This window comes from Abrus precatorius, unplaced genomic scaffold (assembly GCF_003935025.1).
Source record: "Abrus precatorius isolate BTA unplaced genomic scaffold, Abrus_2018 Scaffold3, whole genome shotgun sequence".
Lineage (NCBI taxonomy): Eukaryota > Viridiplantae > Streptophyta > Magnoliopsida > Fabales > Fabaceae > Abrus > Abrus precatorius.
In genome coordinates this window covers 4832292-4859219 of record NW_020874373.1, presented here as the reverse complement: position 1 = coordinate 4859219, position 26928 = coordinate 4832292, and the positions used below count along the sequence as shown (strand labels likewise).

Here is a 26928-nt window from a genome sequence, read left to right as displayed (position 1 = left end):
ATAAATAGAGGAAAAATAATTAAAATAATTGACCCTGTTAACTTTTTCACATAAAAATAGATAAAACAGTAACATATATTAACGGTGACTTAAATCTTCGCTAGAAAAAAAAAACATTTAATACTTATCACCTCAAACAAGATTGAAAAAGATGATATTCCCAAAAAGTAAATAAAATAAAATAACGCATAACATAGACTAATATTTTATAGAAAGATTATATTTTTAAAAGTAAAAAGGTTAGCACGATTTACAATTTAAATTATTTTCAAAAAACTGTAATATATTTTTCATATTTATAAGTTTTATTTAAATCAATGTATGTAATTTATTAAAGTCTTTATTTGAATTCTTTTACTTAAATTTGCGTATGTTATCTATCTATCCTTCCATATAGTGCTATACAAACAAAATTTCCTTGAAACTCTTTTTTTGTTTGTTTTTGGAGGACAAAAAAGAAGACAGTTGAAAGGGAAAGGTAAGAGGTGGCGGGAGCAAAACGCTTGTGATTGAAATTACCCTGTTTTCCTCTGCAATCAAAAGCTTGAGGCTAAATGTGGCACTGAAACTCACATCTCTTCACAAATGGATGCCGAAGAAGCCAAAACTTTACTGGGTTTTCCACCCAATTCACGTCCATCTCCTTCACAGGTGTTCCCATTTTCTCATTTATTCTCTTTAGGGTTTCTACCTCTTTCATTCGCATTGCCAAAATCAAAATTCAAGCTCAAGTTCAGTTTTTGAGCCTCACCCATTTTTTTTATTATCAGTTCTGCCCATCTTTTCCCTAATCCCCAGTGGATTAGTTAATTGTTGCTTTTTGTTGATGACTTGATGATAATTGAAAAGTAATCATCTTTCTATCCTGAAGTAGTCTTGAACTTGAACTTGAACTTTTTACCCTATTCTGATTGTTTCCCTTTGTTTAGGTCAAATCAGCTTACAAGAAGAAGGTGTGGGAATCTCACCCTGACCTATTTCCATCTCATGAAAAGCTTCTTGCTGAATCCAAGTTTAAAATGGTGAGTTTTCATCTCGTGATGATGTTCTTGGAGACTTGACTTGGTGTTAGATTATGACAGTAAAACATTTGTTATGAGTCTAACCTCGTATTTCAGTGTGCTTCACTTCAGAACTTGCTCATTGTTAAGTGTAAACTGATTCACGAGTCTGTGATTTTGTGGAGAAAAATTTTGTCATGACTTCCTACATGGTCAACTGTGTCATGGATGAAGATGACGGTCATTTAATCTGTTTTAGAGATTGATGCAAAGACAATAGTTTCCATGTTATATGATTTTAGGTGGAGAACAAATGTTATCATAAAACGTGCAGGCTTTTTTTCCTTCTTTAATAAAGGAACTAATTCACATCAATTTAGATTGGCTTTTCCTATGGTTCCTTCTCTGACTCTGGCATTGTTAACCCCGATGCCTGGCCTTGATTTGATATTGTGCTAAATTGAGCTAAGGGTTGGTTTTCTTTAGGAGGAGATGGTACTGCCCTTGATCATCGTCAATTCTCCGTTGTTCAATGGAAGGAATAACTGAACTCTTATGTTTTGCTGCAGATTTCAGAAGCTTACACATGCCTGCTGTCTGGTAATTCTCCAGGCCCCTTGTACTCAAAGAGTAAATATTCCAAAATGTTGCTCATGTATTGCGAACTCCTGAATGGATCACCGAAATTTTTAAAGAAATTCAACAGAGGTCTATGGTTGTGTTAAATGATTATAATATTGGTTTTCCAATTTCAGGAGTAAATCATAAAAAATGTGTTGAAAAACTTTTCAGAGGAGGCCAATGGTCAAAATGAGTATATTGTTTCAGTTGAAGACCAGATTATAGGAAAAAAAAACTTTGCAAAAGCCCCCTTTTATTAATTTTAGCTTGTGTTCTTGGTATTCTGGGAACTATCAGCGTTTCTTGGCATTTTCATGCCTGATTGTCTACAATAACCATGTAGAAGGAAATAAGATTATATATTTCATTATTTTGAATGAAATCTTTTGGATTTTGTCCTAATATTCTGACAAGTGTAATTTGCACTTTCTGTTCCTCTCGTTTTTCAACTTCCATCTTATATGGTGGTTAAAAACATACGATGATAAGTTGCCTAGAGCAATAAGAAAGGTCCATATATTTACACATCCAAATAAACTTATACAAACAAAAGCACGATTATCTCATAAAACACAAAGAATAATGGGAACGCTAATTTCCACCCCTTGAAAGGACCTTGAGCTTGCCCTACTGCTTGAAGGGGTTTAACAAAAATCAGAACTGCACTTGTTCATATATGTACTGAATAAAATTCCCAACGCAGGTGGGAGAGGAGAGGCTTCAAGTTCAGGTAAAATTCTTATTCCGAATCCTCCCTTGCATCATGTAAAACTAATCCTTCAGTTATTATTTTCCTTATTTAAAATGCGGCATAATTCTTGTTCAGTTGAATTTTCACATGTTGTGAGAACTGGAGTTCCGAGGGCTTATGGAGGAAGGAAAAACCATGCTATGATTAAAGTGCCATTCATTTTGATCATTGTGGGAACGGTTGCGCTTGGAGGATTCAATGCTTCGAGGTGGCTAACAACCAATATTGTGGTCGATTATTTTCATTTTTCGAATTCATTGCAACGAAACCGTATAGTTTAGTTCATTTATAAAATGACATCCATTCTGCTATTATCTCGCAGGGCTTATAAAAAGCAGAAGGAGGAATACCTTTCACACAATCCATTTCTTCCTTGATGCCTTTTCGAGCAAGCGGGTAACTTGATATTTGTTTCCACCAAGAAATATTTTTGTTGTAATTGGCGGACAATATTATACCGTATATCAATATGCAAGTGAAATTAAATCAGTGATAATTAATGTAGTTTGTAAAGTGAATTACATTTCGATTCAATACAAGCGGATTCTGAGGAATGCCATGCATCTCTCTCTGGGTCAACATGCAGCATGTGTAAATATTTAGATGAGAGCCCAAGTTGAAGGGAAAAAAAGAAAAAGGTCAACAAAAGAGCGAAAAATATTTATTTTTTAGATTAGTAAAAATAAAAGGCAAAGTAATGGTAAAAAAAATTCTCCATTTGTTTGGATGAGTGAAAAAAATAATCATAATAAAAAGCATTTATGAAAATATAAAAATTTAAATTAATTAAAAATACTTATTTATTATAATATCCTTTAATTAATAATTTTTTAATAATTCCAAACAATGAAACAAAAAAAAAAAAAGTGGACTGTCATCTCAATTTTACTTTTTTCCTTTGAACCCTACATTAAAATTTTTCCCTTCCTCTTTTTTTATTCATCGAAACATACAACCTTTCTCCTCCTAAATAGGATAGAAGATGATTACAAATGTGAAGAAATTATAGTAGCACCTATTGAGGAGAATATAATAAAAAAATTACGGTATTTTAGACACATGCAAAGAAGGTTATCAAAAATAGTAATGAAGACAATCTTTATGAAAATGAATAGAGGTACACCAAAAAAACTTTGGATAAAATCAAATCACTGAAAGAGATCTCAAGATAAATATTATCTCTGAAAATTTTGATTTTTGATGAGTCTGGTGGTGTTGGATCAACGTAGCTGACTTGACCTAGTAATATAAAACATTGTTGTTGTACCATCAAAAAATTATAAAACTCCTAGTTTCTAGCACACACCCACGACCCATGAGATCAGCCTTTAAAAAACTATTGTTCAACCATCAGTTCAAGTTTATATGCGATTTCTGCGTCTCTGGTTTTTAACAAAGCCACATTTTGATTTTACGAGCCAAAAGATAGGGTACCACTCTCCCACCACCGACTAAATGCATGCAAGTATAGACATGAAAAGCATAACATCAGATAACAATCTCCACAAAACCGCGAGGAACAGAGAAATTGCAGGGAAAATTCTGCAATGTATAAACTGTATTGGCGGAATCTGCCCACCTTATACTTGAAGTTGTTCACGATAGAGTTGTCTCAATTTCCTACATATCCCTAGTTATCGACAAAATCCTAACCATGTCAATTCTCACCTTGAGTTACTATATTTTTATATTGTGTTTTGACCGCAAAAAATCACCGTTTGGTATCACATTTGATCCGGCCAGATTAACACTAGAATTACAGTGTATCACCTTTAGTCTCCATAAGCGTAATGGTAATAGGCTGCCATCCGGAATGACGATGAATAATCCATTTCTTGACGGTGATTACCATCTCCAGAATTCGAAGCACATCCCCTAATAAAAACTCTCCAAGGCACAATCTCCTTATAATCAAAGACGCTTCATATCTAATTAAAAACTCAACAAATCAGCAATAAATCCTCAAGAAGCTCAAGCAACAATATTTACAAAGATATACACACCTGCAACGAGAAGCCAAAATTGACGATCTTCCAGAAGATGAAGCAATAAATTGCTTTATTCTATCCCACGTGGCTTCTGGGAAATCACTGGGCTGACCACCAACATGGTTCACAAACTTCCAGAGCCCCCCATCCTTACCAACATACAAATGCAGTGCACCGAAGGTTCTCTTCACCACCCCATGTTGCTCTATTGCAAAATCCAAAGCCTTCCTAACATCAATTCTCTGATATCTATAATCCCCATAGCGAATGCAATCAGTTATATTTCCCTCAGTGGACAAAACCATCTCAACCTTAAGAGTGTTCAAGGCTCTCATAACAACATCAACAAGACCTCGCACATACTCAGAAGGTGGCGCCAAACTCTGAACTACGGTATTCGGAACTATCACGTCGTTACAAGAAAAAAACTCATGAGGTGCTTTGAAAATCAGCTTCGTTAGCGGTTTCGCATTATCATCATCATCAGCCACACATTTTGTAGGACTTTCTGGCACGTTCGTGATTTTCCTAACATATTTAGGTTTAGATTTGAGTTGAACGGGTTCGAAAATAGGAGTAGGGTTAATTTTACCGGAAGATGAATCAGAATCAGCAATGTAAAGAGGGGCGCCACCGGCAGAAAGAGTGGTCCACAGCCAAACGACTTTAGCGGCGGCGACGAGCGACGCAGAAGCTTGAAACGGTTGGGCGAGGAGAATGTTGTATCTTCGGAGGCTGAGTTGGTGGAGAGCCATGGAGAAGTCTCTGTCGCCGGAAATCATTAAGTAGTTAGCAGGGGCGGGATTGTCTACGGCCCAGAACAGCATATCGACGAGAATCTTCATATCTTTGCAACCTGAAAAGGATGAATAAGAGTTGGAACCGGAGGGAACGTGGTTGAGGGCAATGCCGGTACTGGAGAGAGCGCGTTGGACTGGAGAGGGAATGCGGTTGGTGTCACCGTAGGCGGAAATGGAGAGAGGGCCGTTGTAGTTGATGTTGACGAGAGCGGCGGCTATGTTATTGGCGATGGAGTTTGCGTCGTGCCCTTTGGGAACGGGGCATTTTTCGATGTCCCACCACACTGAAATCTTCGCCGCCGCGTACACGCCGCTTTCGTTGCGCGAGTTTTGCACCATCCATCCACTTGTCAAAATGCCAACTCTTCTCTTCTCCACACTTCACACTCGCTCCCTCTTTTTTGAAACTATTTTTGGTGCGCGTTCGTCCCTTTATAAGAGAAGGGACACACTGCCACTATTTCGTGGCCTCCTCTTTTCAAGGCTATCTAATCCCTGAAACATGGTATGTTATGGGAAACATGCCATCTGAGCAAAGTTAGTACTTTTAAATTTTAAAATATAGTATTTAAAAATAAACGTCAATTACATTACTCTGTTAAAAAATATTAAAAATAAATAACAAATTGTTGATTTATTACATTAAATTTGACATGTAGGCATCTATGTTGTGGTGAAACAGTGTTTTACAGCTTCTTTTCACGGATAAATAATTCTTCTAAAAATCTCGATGAATTCTAACTTTTTCTCAAAACTTAGTTAGACCGTAACAAAAACTAAAAACATTAACCTTCCAAGAACATTTATTGAATTATAAACTGCATAGCGATTCAAAGGAAAATTCCTTTAATCCTAGAAGAATCCAAGTATAAGATACACCTATTCTTTCTGTCATCTCATCATCATGTTCATATTTCAAAGCATCTTTCTTAGAAAGCGCACTCTCATCTCAAGCAACTCAGTTCTATTTATGCACTAGGTAGAAGAACAGACTCAACAAACAAGGCAGACCCGTTATTGGGCGAACCCTTGATCTTGACGATGGAAGTAACCAAATTATAAATCTGAACATTCTCAAAGGAGGGTATCTTCCTCCCTCTTGCAAACTGAGGATCGTGTCTGATGAAAATAGTCCTCATGTTGAAAAACGCATTGTCATAACCATGTGCCCCGCCACATTCCTTGTTACTAGTTCTACTCTGCTCAACCTTAAACCCTTCATCCACCAAACCAATTATGGGCGGAATGTGATCATTGGCCGCATAATGGTGTTCTGGCATATCTTCCTTGAGGTACACCCTCAACTTGCCCCCATTCTCAACTTTTCAAGAATCCAACCCTTCATTGATCTTGGCAACAACACGTGCAGGATCATAAGAAGGAGGTGGACGAGTAGCAAGCAATGGAGTATAAAAGTGAACCCAATCAGGTTGTATCTTCAACCAAGGAGTCAAATCATCCAAAATGATAAGCTTTTGATTACAAGTACCAACCATCCCATGATCACCCACCATAATAACAGTGACATCCTCAAAAACCCCTCTTTGTTCCAAACCCTTAATCAACCTCCCAATAATCCCATCAATTCTAGTCAATTTTAGGGATGAAAGTGAAACTTTATATAATGAACAAATACAACATCTTTTGAGTCTACATGTATACATGTGTGTCTTACAAATCAGCACTCTTGCTTATTTTTAACATCATTGTTAATTCTAGAAACTAACGTTTCAAAATTATAGTTTAGAAGACTTATTTGACCGTGCATAATTCAGGGATTAAACTCCTTTTTTAAGTGTAGCTTATTAGGATGGAAATTTAAAAAAAAACTTACAAAAAAAAAGTTATATATATATATACACACACACCTATGTATGCTTATTATCCCACATTATTCGTTCAGATTGTAAGTATTCAATAAATTAGTTGCTTTTTAAGATTTTAAAATATATCAGTTAATTCTTGATTTTCTTAAATTATTGATATTTTAGTCTGATTAATAATTTTTTATTTCTGTTTATTGTAACTGAATTTTTGGTGTTACTATTGAAAAAAATATGTCTCCATTTCCATCTAAATACTTGTCAATCTCCTTTATGTTTAATGGGTTGAACTTGGTATAAGAATGACTTTGTCAATCCATCTGCCCTCCCCCTCATGCTCTTGTAATAGCAACGATGACGATTTAAGGTGAAGTCGATGCAAATTACTCTAACTTCAAATTAAGAATTTAACAACACAAACAAGGATCATGTGACTATTTAAGACATAGTAGGGACTCTTGGATAGGTGGTAATATAGAAGGTGGCATTAGCATCGATAGCGAAAGAGGAATAGGTAGGGTTTCAGGATACAGTAGAGATTTTAAGATAGCGGTAGACGCAACTATGATGAAGAAAAGATAAAAATGACGTTATTTTAACATTTTATATGTTACTTATCAACAAGCGTTGCACACAAAAATTATTAGTTAAATTAAAGTTCATGATGTTTAACAAAATTAAGAGTTAAGAAGTTCTTTTTTAAATCTTAGATATCAACTTATAAGATGCTCACAATCTCCAAACTAATAGGAGTTTACTTAAAATAATGTATTTAAAATTATTAAAAAGATGTTAACAGGTATGTTAAAAATATTGATTAAAAAATTTTAAAATTATTATCATGGGTGTGTTAAAATAAAAAATCTAGAGTTATATAAAATGTATAATTAATTTAAAAATAAAATAAAAATGAGATGTATTATTGTTAAAAAATAAATAATAACTTTATCTTTCTTTTTAAAAATTACTATAGTTTAATGCATTAAAATAAATGTTACTTCTAACATGTATTCAATACATGGTAAGACATTAATAACAATATTTTTTATTAAAATTTATAATATTTAATATTATTAATATATTAAATCTTGTGATATCTTATAATTTTTAATAAAAAAATATTATACATAAGTTATTATTATGAGTCTAAAAAATTATAAAACAAATCTTAAATAGTATTTATAATTGTATATCTCAAGATTGAATATGAGAAAGCCAACCTTGTTTTAAAAAATATTAAATGTATTTTTGCATAATATTAACTTCAATTTAATATCTTTCTTATTTAAAATGATTTAAGATTTTCGCTGAAAACTGGATATACATGAGAGTTACAAATTATATTTAACTTTTTTAACCTCACGGGCATTTAATATTTTAAAGAGTAACAAAACTTTTGTTTATCCTTTTAAATAATTAGTTTTGCAAGTTGCAACCTTGCTTACTTTATTCCTGAACTAAAGCTAAAGCCTCTAATTTTTCTGAACATAGATGCACCATTTAACTTTCATACATGATAGAAATCAAGGTAAAACATGAAGGGTACCTTCAGAGATGAATCAAAGGTAACAAAGATATGCAGAAACTTAGCTCCACTTAAAATGCACGCTGGTATTTCAATAGTGACATTTTAAAATCCGAGTTTTTAACTGATTAGCTTCAGCAGGAACAAGCAGCATGTGATTTCGAGCTGAATAGCTCCAGTCACTTGAGTAAAAAGACAACTGCCGTCAGAAAAGAAATCATGCAGAAAACAGGTTCGAATTTGAACAAAATTGATAATTGACAAGGAAAATGACCCTGAAATTTATACTATTTTAAAGCTGTGTTAGCTTTGTAAAAAGACAAAAATGGCGCTCAAATCCGACCTGTGCGAGAGTTATGCACAAAACTGTGACTGAGGAATATATTTTATTATACAAAATTTGGAGTTATATAAAATGCATAATTAATTTTAAAAATAGGATAAAAACGAGATGTGCAATAAAAGATAAGACCAATTTAATTCCTTCAAACAAATAAGTAAAATGAATTTCGTTAGAGTTTCTTTCCCCCAATATGAATCATTACTTTCAGGAATAATCCATTCTCAATTTCATGAAATCTTTCTTCCTGAAATTGGAGGAAATAGAATAGTTGTTTCCATTCTAAATTATATCAAGCACGCTAATAGAAATATCGGCCAGTAGTTGGTTACAGTAAAAGATAATTGAGCCACAGCAGTTGTCGAACAATATCAATTCCAAATTTTAACTAAATTTAAATCAATAGTTAGCATCAGTCGAGAAAAAAAGTTAAAAATAGGAATATTGACTACACTTGTAATTCAAGAATCATCAATCAGAGTTATAAGAGGTCAATTTGGAAGAAGAACCTTCACTGCATGGTCAAGCCTAGCCTATACAAGAATGAATTGATTAGTACTTTTAACTTGAAAGTAATCAACTCTGCCAAAAGAATATCTATGTTTCCTCCGCTGTTTTCTTTCTCTTTCTGTTCTTTCCCTCCTCTTTTGGAAGGAGGCGTTGTGTTCCTTTTGGGAAGAAAGGTTAAGACAGATACTTTGATTTGGTTCCTGTAAGCATTGTCTCTAAAAGCTAGATTGCTGCTAAGCTGGCTTCTTCCAATAGGAGATGTTCTTAGCCTCTAAGCTAGATTGCCACTAAGCTGGCTTTCTTCCAAAATGAGATATCCGTGAAGAAGACATTAAGGGTGCTTCTTCATCCAAATGAGTGTCAGTAACTGAATCATTCCACAAAGTTTCCTCGATGTTACCCACATCATCATCAGCTTTTTTATCCATCAACAACTCCTATATTTTTTATAAAGGCAAAGAACAAAAGTTGAACCAATAAATATACTTCCTAAAAAATTAACATTGCCAACAATAATTGTAACAAATTCAGCTGAAAACATATTTGAAGAAGAGCTATGTTGGTAAATAAAACTTGAATATGCCCACAGAAAGGAACGGAAAAGTGAGATCAGATTAACAATGAGTCTAAGTCAAACCTATCTTTGGATGGGAAGAAATTTTCAAGACAGAAAGCACCATAATTAGATTTTCAAACATGGAATGCGTTTTCAATGGGTGTGTGAAGGCATGATGAAATAGAACATTACACATTTCTTTATTCACAAGGTATGGAATGACCGTTCTCAATCCAGCTTGGTAGCTCTGGAATGGAATGAGTTTCCAAGCCATTCATTTGTCTGATACACAGAACTAATGTCTAATCAAATCAAACGTGATCTGAATGATGTAAATCCCCTCACGATAAAAAGTATAGAAGGTTAACTTTTCTCATGTATAATGTTTCAATTCAAATTTTTTATAGTTTAATAATGAATTGTTGTTGAAAAGAACAAACACTTATCTAATGTATAAGCATGTACAATGTTTTGGAAAAAAATACTCCATACATTTGCTATGAGGCTTTCTTTAAGATACTGAATAATTATTGTGTTTGACAATATTTTTATATACTTTATCATTCTTTACACATGTTTATTATTCAACAAAAATTTGCATGACTATTAAAAATTACTGATAAGACATGAAGGGGTAGGATGAAAATAAAGCTTAAAAGTAGAAAAAAATAATTAATAAAATGGATAATAATTATCATTCTACAAAATAAAAGAGGGCATGTTAATAAGAATAAATATATCTCTTTTCATGGAGCATGGAATTGCCAATTTCACCCCTCTAGGAAGGAATGGTCATGGAATGTATCCACAATTCCATACTTTTCTCAGCTAACAAAGTGGGTAATGCTTATTCATTGAATAAAGCATAAAATCGAATCATCATCCACGTATTTAACACACAAGAAAAACAGAGTCAATGACAAATAATGCATGAATACTGATCAAACTACAGAACAAACAAAAAATATTTAAAAGGCTGACCTTTGCTGATTCATCTTGGCTATTTTGAAGTTGAGATGTACGAACATCCCTGACCTTCAGGTAGTTGTAAAAAACAACACCACTTAAAGCTGCGCATTCAAAATTATTCATAGAAGAAACACTTAGAATAGATCCATGCTACGAATGAAATTAAACTACAACAAAGTCTTTCAACAAAGAAACTATACCAATAGCATAGCCAATAATATTAAGCCCAGTAATCTTTGATTCAGGAAATAAGACAGTTGAAAGAGAGATAAGTATCCAGTCTTTCAAAACTCCAGCCACTCTAATAGTTACTGCCCCAGTTCTACCAATCACTAAGAATGTTGAAAGATTCAACGCCAAAGCGCAAAGAGCATTTGAGAAAAATATCCAGAAGTTAAACTGCATGTGTGGATCTTCCATCTCAGGCTTCTCAAGGATATACCATGGGATAAAAAGAAATACAAAGCTGCATACAATGATGTTTAAATAATCATTACTCAAAGAGATAAAATACAGATATAAGTTATCCACTGCAATTTTTTTGACACACAGATATCCCAAGATGTATTCCCCACAGCCCTATTCCCCGAATCAAAGCAGTGCAGTAAATAAACATAAATCCAGGACCCAGGCAGGAGGCAGCAGAGCAATCATTTACAGGTGAAGCACAATATCAAACCACAGGTCTTTCATTGACTTGTAAGAGTGAGCACCAAATTAATCAAAGGTACCCAAACATTTAATATTCATAACATGAATTATGATAAATACATTACATGAACACAAGATCAAAAGAAAACATAAAAAGAAAAAAACCATCATGATTTGCTTCTTTCTGAAAGATATCCACAATCCTATGTCTCACCCACTATATAGCATGTGAGTACTATTGCCCATGGCATAAGATGCAAAACGAAAAAAGGCAGAAATAGAAATTTTTGTATTGACAGTTTGACACATGATAAGAAGGAAAATATGACAGTAAATTTTTCTGAACAAAGTAAGTGAATCAGACAGCATCTAATGAGGAATGCAAATCCCATAATTTTAAGTGATGCTAGAAAATTAACAGGCCAAAATCAACATCAACATCCTATAGAGTAAAAACTGTTTTATTTACTTTTTAACCTCCCATCAGTGTAGGCAGAACTATATATGGGCTTTCAAATACTTAAAAAAAACACCTACCTGCAGGGTGCTATGTAATACAAGCTGGTAATGGGATTTAGAGTCAAGCCCTTCTTTTGAAGAAGAACCTGAGTTAAAACCAGCCTCAACGCTTCAGCAATTATTCCTGTGACCTGATAAACTGTACCAAGTACATTAAAATGAATTTCCCCATAGGAGGATATTACAACTCCAACACTGACCAGCACCATGTTCCAGAATACGTCACACCTCAATTTCTCAGTTCCACAAATAACAGCCACGAGAAATGTTGCCACTGGCACTGTAAATGAAAAAACATATATATAAAAATGGAAAACGATGGTCAATGCTATTCTTCCCAAAAAATGTCTGATAGAAAGATGAAAAAAAAAAAAAAAAACTTACTCAGTGCTTTAAGCATCTGGATGAAGGCCACAGAAATGTACAAATAAGCAGTATTGCCAAACCTAAATAGACAATAGAGTAATTTAACCAATATATCCATGCAATGCAGAATAAGTTTACCAGTTTCTAAAGTAATTAATAAAACTTCTTATTTAAAGGCTATGTAATGGTAATACCATAATATAAAATTTAAACCAAAAATATTATAGCTGGTTTAATTAATACAAGTTTAAACTTTAAAGTCTATGTACTACAGTAATCACTATTAATACTACTTTAACTCAAAATTTCTATTTGATTTTATGATAAATCAACCATGATACCGATATAGAAGAAATCCAAAGCTTTAAAAGCTCAATCTAAACAATTTTGAATCAGTGGTTTTAAAATAATTTGTTTGCTTCAGAAAAACTTGTGACCTGATGAGTGTATTAGCAATTTCCTACTAAATGCATATGACGGTCAGGTTGCGAACATAATGAATAACAAATACATGTCCCATAAAATAATAGTTAAAACTTCTTAATACTTATAACAGCAAACAGAAAATGATGATGACATTTGTGCAGGACTATATTTTCTTGATCCAAGAAGTTGCTTGTAAAGAATCGATTTCTTTTATCAGCAAATTTCCAATTATATGCTTAAGGTAATCAACAGAATGAATAAAAATATATTATAAAATACCAATAAAAAGTTAGTCAAATATTTGCACATCTACAAATAAAAATTCATAATCATCATTTTGTGCCACAACACTCATATCACCACACCCCTAAGCAAATGTGCACAGAAAAGAGTCCAAATGGAGTTCATGAAAATAAAGAATACAAACTGAAAATCATAATAAGGGTATGAACACCCCTACTGTCGCCAGACATTTAAGAGAGAGAGAGAAGGTAGAGCATCAACTTTGCTAAAATGCCTTAATTTTACAATCATAGAATTGAATTGGGCATGGGGTTATATTTAAGGCACCGACAGATGCATTTCAATTTACAAAAGACTTTGCTCAAATTACAAATTTAGGTCAGTGACATCAATTGCTTACCACAAACTAGCTGCAAAGAAGGCACTTATAGGGACCACACAAGTAGCATATCTGCAAACCATACAGATTGTGTCAAGCCAGAAATATTAAATGAAATGTGAAACGGGATGTCCATGTAGAATTCTTACATATTAAATGTCATTTTAATGGGTGACACAACCTGCAGCAATTGAGGAGGGGGGCATCGCCTGGTTAGTTCATTAATATTTTAAAGAAAAAACTAATGTATATTTATTAAGGAAATGGCAGTAAGGAGTGAACAGAATAATAAAGAAGAAAAGTACAACGAAAGAATAAAGAAAAAGGTAGTCTAAAACTGATGACATTAGGAACTCCAACAGACTCATACCTTCAGAACGCGGATAAGCAAAAAGGCCACCGCACCAGAAAAGGCCATATGGATCATAGTGAGTGTTATTGGAAATGGAAAATTAAAGTACAACGTGGAGAGAACCCACTGCAATGAACCAATGCCCACAAAAGGAAAGAGATTGAGAAAAATATATTACAGTATAAGAAAAAAATCAGAAAACTTAGATGAAATAATTTGTTGGCATAAATGTGCCTTGCCTTGTTGTACAGAATAACCCCTGATGAAAGCGAAACATAAACTAGAAGGTAGATGTAGGTCAGCAGATGCTGCTTAGTCATCATTGTCGAAATGACTGCCATATCTACCCCTGCAAAACTCAATGCAATCCAGGATGAGAAAGATTTTTTGACATAAGAAAGCAAGCAATCTCTGTTTATTATAATTGTTGTGCAATGAACTTCATTGACAAAGTCACTGCTCTTCAAAGACCATTAGTATACACGGGAACGCGATAAAAATCATGGATAAAACATGAGAAAGAAAGTACATTATGATAGAAAACTACATTGTCCTCTCATTGTCATACTTCAAACAATTAACATGTATTCCAAGAATAATCAACACAGATCTCAATTAAAGTTTTCCCTTCCAAACTCCCAACCACAAATTAGATGAAATCAATGGGAGTGGAAATTACTTACAGGCAGAAAGATATCAATGAGCACAATTCCTTAATGGAAAATGCATAAACAACCAAAAGTTTATCAATTAAAAAAGTGGCAAACAAGAACTTAAGTGCTTTACTCAAATTAGGAAAAGCAAACTCCACATCGATTCTTATATTATATATGTTGTTTGTCCGAGAGCAAAGTATCCTAGTGTTGCACCGACCAACATTCACACAACCAATACATCGTAGAACTAGGACGAGGGTACTGTTTGATTCGTTATGTGTGTCGAAAGTTCAGAATCTTCCGACACAGTTTCGATTCAATGGCGTCATACTGAATTCACGTGACATAAACAAAGCCATTATTTAAAAAAACCAATAATTACTGCGATAAAACGAAATTCACTGAGATTCAGTGGGGATTCACGGGAAGAAATTGAGCGCAAATCGTGAAAATGAAACATCAACAAAAAAAAAAGGCAAAGAAGAAAAGGAGAGAGAGAGAGAGAGAGATAGAGATTTTACCGACTATGCTGATCTGAAAGATGGAATGGCGAATGCAGAGATTGGAACACAGAAAATGGGTTCCGAATCAGAGCAACGACGAGACGAAGCAACGATAAATCCGAGATATTGTCCCTCCCTTCAAAGGGAAAGATTTCGATTAAAAAATTTAAAATTAACATTTTATTGAGGGTACGAAACTATTATTTTTATTTTTAAAATTATGTTTGTAAAAGAAATAACTTCTAAAATTGGAGTTTAAATAAAATGAAATGAAATGTTGATTATATAGTAAATATGTTGATTTAAAAATGAAATAAATAAAACTAAAATCAAAATAATAACTAAATTATTTTCATTTTCCTCGTTCTCTCAACCTAACATTACTCAATATTAAAAAGGTAGCCTGCGACTAAGGAGGCTTGGACTTGCTTTTGCAATGGCAAATGTGCATATCAACACACCTGCAAGGTATTGCAATAATCCACACACGTTATATATTTGACCTTTAATGCATTAAATATATTGCAATGCATATTTTATCTGTTGGACACTTGTTTTGCCTCTTGGATACTCCATTGTCCAAACAAATTTTGAATTTTCGATAATTATGATTCCTTTTTTATTCCTGAGAGTGAAATATTGTTTCCTTCTTATTTTTGTTTATGCTATTCGATAAAAGAAGTAAAGAGTGGGAGGGCCATACCAAGAGTATAAACAGGACAATGTCGTGATGGAGTTATCTTTCTCTTTATTTAATTCAAATCCTTTATGTGTTTCAAAAATTTATAGTGAATTATTTAAATTTCTATTTAACTCAATTAATATATGATAACATGTGAAACAAGATAAGTTATAAAATTTATAAATATAAAATAAAATTTAAATACATTTTATAATATATTTTTAAAATAAATAATATCAATATAAATATAATAGTGTTATATAAAACATTATCTATTAAGAATTCATGATTATCTGATGTATAAGTGCTATAAACAATATATATATATATATACAAGAAAATGAAGTCGAGTAGAGAGACTTGAGTATAATTTGTATTCATTTTCAAAATATATTGAGTTTAATTTCATAATTTTTTAAAATATAATATCAATCGCTTTAATTTTTATGTTTTAAAAATACAATTTATTTTATTTTCATTATCCTTAATTTTGCAATGACGGGTGTGAATATCCACACATACGAGGTATTGCAATCATCTAAACACATATTATATGAGGGATCCCAATTTTTGCATGTTTAATTCATTAGAGAAAATGCAATACATATTTTATTTATACCCGACACATGTTATGTATCTTGGCTACTCCATTGCCCAATCAAGTTTTCTCCATTATCCTCAAATTCAAAATTTTACTAATTAATTATGATTCTTTTGTTTATTACTGATAATGAAACATGGCTTCTTTTTTTTTTTTTTTTGGCCTCTTATCCTTCTAAGTTCTTTTAGACCCCTTATGTCGTTTTCATTAATGACATTGATATTCGATGAGCAAGGAATCAATAGTGGAAGGGTCATGCCAAAATTATATATGGGACAATATTGTTATAGTTTCACCTTTGTTTTTATTTAGTCGAAATTTTGATATGATCTATTATTTATATTTATATTTGATTTAATTAAAAGTTGATAATATATAAGATAAAATTAAATTAATCTAATTTATTAATATATCAATCTCAACATTTTGTAAAGTTAGACTATAGAAAAGATTATATGTAGATTTTGCTTGATATTTAAAATATATATATATATAAGTAGTGCAATTTTGTTATTAGTTGTAATATTATGTTGAGGAACAAAAAAAATATAAATGTTATGATAATTAAAATATAAAAAAATATATAAATCCAGTTAAATCATAAAATATTAAATTAGACAATTAGTTATATTAATAAAGATAATAAGATAAATATATTTAGAAATTAAATTATTATTAAGTAAAAAGTATGAAAAATTATATTATATTAGTTGTAATATTATGTTTAGGAAAAAAAATATAAACGTTATTATAGTAAAAATATAAAGAAATATAAAAATTTAGTTATATCATAAAATATTAAATTTAAAATACACAATTAGTTATATTTATAAGATAACAAGATAATTAGATTTAGAAATAAAATTGTTATTAAGTAAAAAGTATGAAAATCCTTGATATATTATTAGTTGTAATATTATTATGTTTACGAAAAAAAATATAAATGTTATGATAGTTAAAATAAGAAAAATATATAAATTTAGTTAAATCATGAAAATTTAATTTTAAGATACACAATTAGTTATTGGTAAAAGATAATAAGTATAACATGAAATGTTTCTATTATTGGCTTGATGCATAATTATTAATTTGAAACTTTTCATTAAAATTTAATATATAGATATATGATAGAAATTTGTATACAGATATTTCATGTGAGACATAAAAATAAAATACATAATTATTGTGTTAGACCTGTTATATTATTATCAATTTTGAAAAAAACTTTAAAGGGTTATATAATTGGGATTATATATATTTTTATTTTATATTCTATTTATATTCTGTTAAATTTAATTTAGAAATTGTATTAGTAGTAGTTTAACAATTTGTATACATGAATAATTGTTTTTAATGTGTTTATAATGATATTTAAATAGTAATATATATTTTTATTTATTTAGCTGGCTTCATCTTCATCTCAAGGTATGATAATTAATCCTGGGCTAGAGTATCCATCTTTGTTGCGTTTTCAAAGTATACATGTCTCTGAACATATTTTGGATGGGCGAGAGCATCCAATGTTGAAGGTCAGGAGGTCTCAATTCATACCAGCTGGCATAGACGGTGTTCCAGCAGAGATTGTACCTCATTTGCATATGGCTGGCTTTGGTGGAGTTGCTCACCTTGCTAACTTTCCATTAGATAGAACTTTGATCACTGCATTGGTTTTGATGAAATTTTGTTGGTTTTGATTCCACCACAATATAACTTTGATGTGTTTTCAATGCGAAGCTTTTAATTGCCATTTTAACATTTTCTTTACACTCAAATATTTGCCCAACAAATAATGCATCACCCTCCCTCCATGGTTGATCAGGATCAACATCTACATTTTCCAATTCATCATCAACATGTTCCCAGTTAATATAGGTATAATGTGGACTAGAATTCCAAAAAGGAGTTTCAACCAACCCGGCATCTTACAACATAATCGATTTAATTTACATTATTATTGAAACGTATTTTATAATAGCTTAATGTACTTAATACCTTCAACTCCAGCATTATCACTTATATTCAAGCTACTATGAATTTCATCCTTCATATCAGATTCAGATGAAGTTTCTTCAGGATCCCTCCATTCAATTTCATTGTCATCATCATCTTCATTCTCATATTCACATTCTACACAACCATGACATAACATACTTACAATAAAATTAACTTGATATATTTTCATCAGACAATATAAAATTACAACACCTGACAAAAATAAGGGTTCATCTGCCTCAGACATGTTATCGCGTGAACCTGATAAATTTAAGTCCACACCTTGTGACTGAATACAAGAATTCTCACCAGATGTAATATCTGCATATACTTCAATTGCACTTCGCTGATTTTGTTGAAGAAAAGCACTTAACATGCAATCAATATCTTCATTATCACATATATCCATAATTGTGTATTGTCTAACAATCGGGTCTACTAAAAATCGTGAAATCAATCTAGATATAACCTGACTACTAAACAATTTCAATTTTACATGAATCTTTCTTTTCAATGTCTTCAAACTTATTCCACGTGCAATCTTTATCATTTTATTATTTCCTTCAAACGTAACACCTTCATTACTTGAAAATATTCGACCATTCCAATATACAATTATCACAAAATCAGTCATCCTGCATCAACAAATTATACTACTCAATTAAAACACATTTAATTATGTAATTGTTAATAACAAATGACCCCATTCATATTTCAATTATAATTATAACATTTCACACATTTTCAATAATTTAATACGTGTGCCATCTATCATAATAGGAAAGCCTAATATGTATAGCATAGTATCTCTCTAACCTTTCACCATGGTTCTCCATAGTATGACATAGCTGAAATAAATCTCAAGTATGACTGTAGTCTATGTCAATTAACGTTTGTGATTTTACTTTAAAGAAACATCCAATAGGGAGGTGTTAGGTGTGTTCTGAATGTAAAATATCATACACTAACTTGTTTAATTCTCTGTTTTAATCGGATTTGGATACCTATCAATTACCACTTTCATTTTAATTATATATATTAAATTATTAGCAGCCACTAGCTAGCTAATGCGTTAATAATCCACACAGCTTTACATGTTTATCACCACAAATTTTTCCTAATTTTCTTCCATAAACCTATTATAATAAATTATAAATACATACTTATCAACAAATCTACATATATATTATATTAGTTTTATTTAAATCCTTCATTTGTTTTACTAATTTTCAATAAATAAATAAACAAATTAATTTTATACTAAATTTACACTATTAATACAAAAATATAAAATTAATAATAACATATACTAACCTCGATATTCTTCCGCTCCTCCGATCCAAATTGCATCCAATCCAAATTGCATTTTCGGAACTTCCTTCATCTATATATACCAAGTAAAATTGGATAATATCCGGTATACAATAATTAACAAATGGATAAAAAGATGCATTGTGCTACGTGTCAGCAGACTAGCAGTATCGCCCAAGTCAAAGCGATAGATCTGATGCACGTTGACCACCAACACCGCTATCGTCGCAAAAAGTTCGATACTCTCGCCTGCTCGCCACGTGTCACAAGGTAGACTAGTATCGCCGATCGATGAGCGATAGACTTTAAAAAAATATTAAAATAATGTTTATCGTTCCTTTATTTTCGATACTCATTTTTTTTTTCTGCTGTCTTAAAAATTTCACGTGTCAAAAGATAGCTTAGTATCGGACATATGTGGGCGATATAGTAATAAAAAATTATAAATAAAAGATTATCGTCGGTACATGACCGATATTACCTCTGACCTGACAAAAAAAAGCTCAGATAGAGAATTAATTTAAAAATAAATATATTTTAAGAATTTGTTTTTAAATTTGTATTAATTAAATAAAAAAGCCAAGATTTTATGATTACGATGGTTTACAATATTGATATTTATTTTCTTTTAGTGTTTAATTCCAAAAATTATTTTTCCACATTAATTAGATTTTCATTCAGTCAATCAAGATTTAAGGATGCTGGCCTTTATGATTCAATGTGGCAAGCCTTTCCGGTTTTCTTGCCAATATGATAAGATTGAGTTCAAAGTGATCGATCAAAGAACACACTCCACTTCGTCGCATCCAAGACAAGATGCAATGACAGCGAACTACTTGTAATATTACTGTGAAAGATTTTTAGAAATTACTAAGAGATGGGTTGATAACATTTGTTTTTTTCATGAAAGAACTTCTCTTTTTTAGTTCCCTAGTTAGTGCTGTAAAGGCTATTCGTATTTGTTTTTAAATTCTTTACGCTGGCTTACTGCATTGGATATGTTCAGGCTGATAAAATATGTAACATGTTCATTTAAAAAAGAACTGAGAAAATAGAAGGGTTAAATGATGAAATTTGATCGACAGATCATTAACTTGATGGTGAACATTGTTCATTACAATCATGGATATATCAAAGGGATTTTAATGCGTTCTGCCGTGTTATATTGCAAATGTTATGAAATTTGAAATGATAACCTGGTCCGGGCCAGGAAATTCTTTTTTGTGGCGGCTGCTTACGATATATTTTGTTTTGCGAAGTACTCTCTACACTCATTTTACACTAATACTTGATTTGATATTCTTGTATATTTGTCAAGGCTTAGTTTAGGGAACTGACTACAGGTGTTCTATACTGTTGCCAGAACAGGCATTGAAATATCAACTGAAGAGGGTTATTCTGAATCGGTGAGGTGGCTATTGGATTTCCGGTTTTAAACTATCAAACCTCTCTATCAAAAGTGCAGTATTGTGGTTCAAACAGGTTTGTTGGACCAAAACCCAGTTTGAGTGTTTCAAAACCCGTTTAAAAACCGGATTCCATTGAGTTTAAAACTTTTAAAACTGAAGTTTTGAATTAGTTTAACACCGGTTTTTGTTCAAAAACTGGTTTAAAACCGGTTCAAAACCAGTTCATCCTCAAAAACAGTTTTGGGGGAAAACAGTGGTTCAGCATTTAATTCAATCCATACAATAGGCTTAAGATCGGACATAAAACCAAACCATGCACACCCCTTATCAAGAGAAAAAAAACAATTCATTGTCAAATCAATGGAATGGACAAAAATGCCAACTCTCATCTTCATAAAAGAGAAAAGTTCGCATCAAAATGTTTCAACAAAAAATTAAAGAATTCATCTTGCAATAACGGGCCGTGGTTATTCTATCTTAGCTTCCAAAGAGGAAATAATCCGATAACGAATTATTTGATTTTAGAATTCCCTTTTCTGTTTCTGCACTTTTTCCCAAACACATAAAGATGACAATAATCCCAACAGGAAAGAATATAGAAAGATGGAAAATGGAGCAAACAACTAACAACAAAACGAATTAAAGAAGCAATTAAATCTCAAAGAACCTATGGATTATGAACAAAATGAATGCAGTGTAAACAATGGGATATATAACCATATTCGAGCAATTAACCATCCGCTTCGGAAGCAGTCACTTTCTTATATTTTGGCGCACACTTATGCACATACTTCCAGATACAGATAGAGAGAAATATAGACACAGATCAGTTTGGTGTTTCACCAGCAGGCCCATGTCTTGCATTCAACAAAGGCTGAAGAGCTTTGACTACAATGCTCATGTTTGGTCTGAAATCTGCTTCATATTGCACACACAGTGCAGCAACAGCAGCCATCTGTAATTAACAAAATATCATGCTGTCAAACATTAATCTTGGTCTCAATTAAGTAATTAGTCGATCTCTAAGGGCAGTTGTCCTGGGTGCCTGTGTTTCCTAAAAGGATATCACAAACTAGTGTTTCTAGAAGTATTTTTCTGCTCTCACGTTTCAATGCCTACTAATGGCTCTTAACTTCAAAAACTAAGAACAAAATTATAGAGAGAAAGCCATTGCATTCCAATAGTTCAGCTAAATAAATTATTAGAAAAAATCTCCCTAGAAGAAATAATTTGATAAAGGTTTAAATTAAAGTTTTGGTCTCAAGCATAGTAGCATTTACTAACTACACAAGATATAAGAATTCTACAGGCATCTCTTGCTAGCTACTTTTGATTAGTTTGCTAATTCATAGGCAAATGGCATAAAGTGAACACCTTAGCAACAGCTTTGGGCGGGTAATCTCCTCCTAGTCTTGCATCTACACATTGTCTGACCTTATCCTCACTGAGTCTTGGTGTAGCCTGCAACACATCAGTTACTGGGGTCAGCTAGCTGGCCTACATTCTAAATTTTCGAAAGACAGGAAATCAAATCATAAAAATGAGGCTTGCAATTACCCAAGTAACCAGACTCTGCTGTCCACGTGGTAGCGTATGATCAACAGGCTTCCTTCCAGTCAAAAGTTCCAGAAGGACAACACCAAAGCTATACACATCACTCTTAGCATTCAATTGCCCAGTCATTGCATATCTGCATCCATGGGATTAGACAGATCAATGGATAGTACTCAAGGTATTTACCAGGACAGTGACTAAATATAAAAGAATAGTTCAATATTTCCAAATTTATTCTTAGTTAACATTAATAAAGAAACACACAAAAAATGTATGGGAATTGGCAATGCCTTCTAGTCAAATAAAGGAAGAAGGAAAACTTTCTATTACTTTTCTAATAAATCTTCACCAATTATGCTCAAAACCTTGAAGTCTATGATAAGTTATCCAATATGGCTAAAAGAAAGCATGTCATGCAATAGATATTTAGAAATTTTGATAGGCCTATCTTACTCTGGTGCATGATAACCAAAAGTTCCAAGGACACGGGTTGAATGAAGACGTGCTGCCATGTCCGGAGCCTGATTTGACAAATCAAAATCGGCAATTTTAGCAACATCATCATCAAATATTAGTACATTGCTTGATTTGATGTCCCGGTGGATAATGTGGGGCTCAGCCCTCTCATGTAAATACTCAAGCCCTTTAGCAGCCCCTACAGCAATTTTAACTCTCTGTGTCCATGTGAGAACAGGGCCAGGCTGTGCTCCTTTAACACCTTTTCTACCTGCATGTAAATGACAACGACAAGAGCTTAACTAACAATATAGAATGGAAAAAGGAATAAAACAAATATCTTTCAAGTGGTACCATTGCTTGGCATGGCACCAAACAATAAAACTAACATCAAAATCCAAAATATTTTCAATTCCTCTAATACAGAAAAAAAAAATCCGCAAATGTTCTTAGGTGTCAATAGTTTCCTGAAGCAAAACAACAGACCATGTAAAATATCATGAAGAGACCCATTAGACGCAAACTCATATACAAGAACGCGGGAATTTCCATCAACACAATAGCCAAGCAACTGAACAAAATTGTCATGCTTCAGCCGAGAAACCATTGAAACCTGAAAGTTCAAAAACCAAGTGACTTATTGGATCTGAACAATGAATGATTAGAGAGTAAGCCTTGCTTGACACATACCTGGGCTAAAAATTCATCATCAGGTTGTTTACTAGCATCCAATTTCTTGATCGCCGCAGCCTGCTCACTTTTAAGAACACCATAATACACTCTTCCATAGGATCCCTCTCCAATCAGAGAACCTTCCCCAAAGCTATCGGTAATTTCTTTGAGTTCATCCACCGGTATTTCAGGAACTTCAATGGGCTGAATTTTAACAGTTTGAGCACCCTGCTTTGCAGTTTCAGAAGCATGATAATTTCCATCATTTCCTGCACAACACAATTTATCACATTATGTGCATCAAATTCAATTTCAGGTAACATAACATCAAACAAATTATCACAATGAAGTATCATAATGCAGCATCTAAATGACTAAATCCCATACTGATGATTCAATTAAATTCAGATAACAATGTCACTTAAAGATTCATGATTGCTTTCAAACTGTATTGTTGTGCCAACTATACATCATCCCTGGTGCATTCCTCTAGCTAATACGAACCCAATTACCTGTTGAACTTTTTACCACATGTTGTCCTCCACTTTCAGCAGTCTTCTGGAACTCGTCTTCATCACAACAGCTGAAACAACTCATGACTCTTTCAGCTGATAATAATTCATAACTCCATCAGTTCATACTAGTAAAAAGGTAACATATAAGGCTTGAATAAAAACACTAAACTTAAAATTAGGGGATGAGGGGCGAGGGGGGACATTACTACTTCCATGTAGATTTTCATTGTTAAAAAGAAGATAGGTTATGGCAATAATCACAACTTTAACCAATTCAAAAGAAACAGAGAATTAAGAAAACAGTGTATTTTTTTTCCCCAATTACATTGATTAATATTATTAATAAATTCACCGTAGTTTGATCTTGAAAGAGAAACTGAACCTCCATTTCATTCATACGATTTGTGCACGGAAGTTTTACAAAACGCATCAGTATTTCCGCATCAAAAAGAAGATTAAAAAAAAAAACAGCAAATAATCGGAACAAATGAGTTTCCATCAATCAGAGTAAACTGCTACTGACATCGAAGCCAACAACTGTGGATCAGTCTAAAACAAAACCAATTATTACATGTTAATATCAAGTTTTGGAAGAAGGTGCTCATTCATTTAAAAAATATCTCAAATAAAAACAAATATTGTGAAATAAAAAAAGTGACATCGAAGAGTGTACATGGATCGAGCAGTACCTGAAATTCAATGGGAATATCGTGTAGTTGAGAAGTGAGAGCGCCGATAAGGTAGTTGAAGATCTCGGCTAAGAAACCGGCGAAATATGCGCAGGATAAGCAGAAAGGAGGGCGTAGGATAAAGCGGTCCAAGTTCTTGACTAGATTGGAATTGAAATCATGATTTGGTAATGCTATTATTACCACAGGAATTTTAGTCCAACTAATATTAGTTTAAATGTAGACACCAACGCAATAATGTACTAATTAATATTTTAACACTATACTCCAAATTTGAATACTTTTCTTTACCATTATTTATTTATTTTTATTGATTTTTGAAATAAGATAAAACAAACATTTTTTTTTTAATTTAAACATGTATTGAGTCAAGTTACTTGAAAATTTTATACCTTAATTACTATCATATTTAAGAAACATCTTGTTATAAAATAAATTAGATTAATTTTCAATTAAATATATTTAATATAAAATATTATACATTTGTTAATTTAAATTATTTTTAAAATCTAACAAGTGACTTTATTCAAAACAATAGTAATAATATAATATTTTTGTTATTATCATATTTTGACTATTTTGTTTTTAAATTATATATTTATTGTTTTAATTAAAATTTTCAAATTATTGACCTATATATAATTATATATTTATTAATTTATTTAAAGGTATGTTTATAATCTTATTCGATACATCTTAGTTCAAAACTTAATTAATTTAGTTTTTAATCGAATTGTAACTTTAATAAGGCGAAATAAATAAATTTAGTTCAAGCTTTTAATTTTTAAAAAAAGTTAAGTTTGTATTTCATAAAACTTACATGCTCACATATCATGTTGAATATTCAACTGATTCAAATTAAATAAATATAATTTTTTTTTATAGAGATTCTAAATAAAAATTATTAAGTCAAAATAGATTTCATCAATTAATTCTATTAACTACCTAAAATTTTTAAATTTTTATTTTATTTTATTTTATATAAGCCATATCTTTAATTACCAAATAAATATTTATAAATTATATTTTAAAGACATATTTTCATATATATATATATATATATATATATATATATATATAAATTATTAAGTCAAAATAGATCTCATCAATTAACTATTAACTCGATGATAGTATTTAAAAGAATCTTTTAAAAAAAAACATTTTTTATTTTATATAAGTTATATCTTTAATTACCAAATAAATATTTATAAACTATTTTAAAGGCATATTATATATATATATATATATATATATATATTTATTGCAAATATCTCAATAATATACGAGATATTTGTTAATTATGTTTTTTTTTTCTTTTCATTTCTTTTGAATGGTTATGGTTTACTTCCAAGCTAAATTTACTGAAATAGTATTAATTAATCGCAAAAATTTTAAAACTTTTTTTTAACTTAAAGTAGGGATTCCATTTTAATTGTTAATTAATTTTATTACATGTTAATTTCTTTTAATAATAGTTAGACTATATAATTGATCCTGTTGAAACAATGCAGACTTTTTGGCATAAAATCATTTAGATGCATAGTTTATGCATTTTTTCTTTAAATATATGTATATCATTTTGACATGTCTTCATACTTCGACATTACCTTCAATATATTTCAATTATTTAGTATACAGTTTCTTAAAAAGAAAATGTATTTTTATGTTTTAAATTTTTTAATTTTAAATAAATTAAAAAAAATACAATACATGAAACAGTCACTAATTTTAATTCGATTTGTGTCTCTCGTAGTCCACACAATAGACTATAAATATTCGGATTCAAAGTCATTCGACAAGGAACAAGACTCGTGGTGGCGATGCCTTTCCCTTTCTCTGTTATTCCGTCAAATAAGCTCCATTATTATGATTGATAAGTCAAATGATATATAATTAAGAGTTTAATTTTAATATATTATTGGTGTATTTTTTATAAAATCAATTAATTGTGATTTATTTTGAATATAATATTTAAACTTATTATTATAAAATGATTAGTTTCTCTCTCTCCATGTATAATATTTTATAATTCAATAACAAGTTAGAAATTTCTTATACTATTAATGAA

General features: G+C 31.5%; 4 protein-coding genes and 1 pseudogene across 4 annotated transcripts; 1 reads left to right on the top strand and 4 right to left on the bottom strand.

The window, feature by feature from the left end:
• Positions 1-477: 477 nt before the first annotated feature.
• Positions 478-2910, top strand: LOC113863297. The gene is made up of 6 exons (XM_027496829.1): positions 478-651; positions 930-1022; positions 1571-1601; positions 2326-2352; positions 2449-2581; positions 2696-2910. The coding sequence occupies exons 1-6, from the start codon at positions 586-588 to the stop codon at positions 2748-2750; spliced, it is 405 nt and encodes a 134-aa protein (XP_027352630.1). The 5' UTR covers positions 478-585; the 3' UTR covers positions 2751-2910.
• Positions 2911-4129: 1219 nt separating this feature from the next.
• On the bottom strand, positions 4130-5500 carry LOC113861052. The gene is made up of 2 exons (XM_027493653.1): positions 4377-5500; positions 4130-4301 (listed from the first exon to the last, which is right to left on the bottom strand). Exons 1-2 carry the CDS (start codon positions 5498-5500, stop codon positions 4130-4132), a joined length of 1296 nt encoding a protein of 431 aa, XP_027349454.1.
• A 514-nt stretch (positions 5501-6014) lies between these two features.
• LOC113861050 lies at positions 6015-6825 on the bottom strand (annotated as a pseudogene).
• A 2345-nt stretch (positions 6826-9170) lies between these two features.
• Positions 9171-15444, bottom strand: LOC113862666 (probable sugar phosphate/phosphate translocator At3g17430). The gene is made up of 10 exons (XM_027495778.1): positions 14998-15444; positions 14060-14169; positions 13839-13946; positions 13618-13649; positions 13490-13540; positions 12439-12500; positions 12073-12334; positions 11085-11350; positions 10897-10985; positions 9171-9796 (listed from the first exon to the last, which is right to left on the bottom strand). The coding sequence occupies exons 2-10, from the start codon at positions 14159-14161 to the stop codon at positions 9647-9649; spliced, it is 1122 nt and encodes a 373-aa protein (XP_027351579.1). The 5' UTR covers positions 14162-14169; positions 14998-15444; the 3' UTR covers positions 9171-9646.
• A 5992-nt stretch (positions 15445-21436) lies between these two features.
• Positions 21437-25035, bottom strand: LOC113861139 (probable receptor-like protein kinase At2g47060). The gene is made up of 8 exons (XM_027493755.1): positions 24861-25035; positions 24169-24264; positions 23675-23925; positions 23471-23597; positions 22982-23255; positions 22532-22664; positions 22349-22435; positions 21437-21929 (listed from the first exon to the last, which is right to left on the bottom strand). Exons 2-8 carry the CDS (start codon positions 24251-24253, stop codon positions 21801-21803), a joined length of 1086 nt encoding a protein of 361 aa, XP_027349556.1. The 5' UTR covers positions 24254-24264; positions 24861-25035; the 3' UTR covers positions 21437-21800.
• Positions 25036-26928: the final 1893 nt, after the last annotated feature.

Bases quoted from the DNA above. Each gene is read 5' to 3' on its own strand.
- LOC113863297 (XM_027496829.1), top strand. From the start codon at position 586: ATGGATGCCGAAGAAGCCAAAACTTTACTGGGTTTTCCACCCAATTCA. The intron at 652-929 runs GTGTTCCCATTT...CCCTTTGTTTAG, and splicing joins CACGTCCATCTCCTTCACAG to GTCAAATCAGCTTACAAGAA. The intron at 1,023-1,570 runs GTGAGTTTTCAT...GTTTTGCTGCAG, and splicing joins CTGAATCCAAGTTTAAAATG to ATTTCAGAAGCTTACACATG.
- LOC113861052 (XM_027493653.1), bottom strand. From the start codon at position 5,500: ATGGTGCAAAACTCGCGCAACGAAAGCGGCGTGTACGCGGCGGCGAAG. The intron at 4,302-4,376 runs GTGTGTATATCT...GTTTTTAATTAG, and splicing joins ATTTTGGCTTCTCGTTGCAG to ATATGAAGCGTCTTTGATTA.
- LOC113862666 (XM_027495778.1), bottom strand. From the start codon at position 14,161: ATGGCAGTCATTTCGACAATGATGACTAAGCAGCATCTGCTGACCTAC. The intron at 12,335-12,438 runs GTAAGTTTTTTT...TTTCATTTACAG, and splicing joins CCAGATGCTTAAAGCACTGA to TGCCAGTGGCAACATTTCTC. The intron at 10,986-11,084 runs GTATAGTTTCTT...TTGAATGCGCAG, and splicing joins TATTATTGGCTATGCTATTG to CTTTAAGTGGTGTTGTTTTT.
- LOC113861139 (XM_027493755.1), bottom strand. From the start codon at position 24,253: ATGAGTTGTTTCAGCTGTTGTGATGAAGACGAGTTCCAGAAGACTGCT. The intron at 23,256-23,470 runs GTCTGTTGTTTT...ATTTACATGCAG, and splicing joins TCTTCATGATATTTTACATG to GTAGAAAAGGTGTTAAAGGA. The intron at 22,665-22,981 runs GTAAGATAGGCC...CCATGGATGCAG, and splicing joins TTTGGTTATCATGCACCAGA to ATATGCAATGACTGGGCAAT.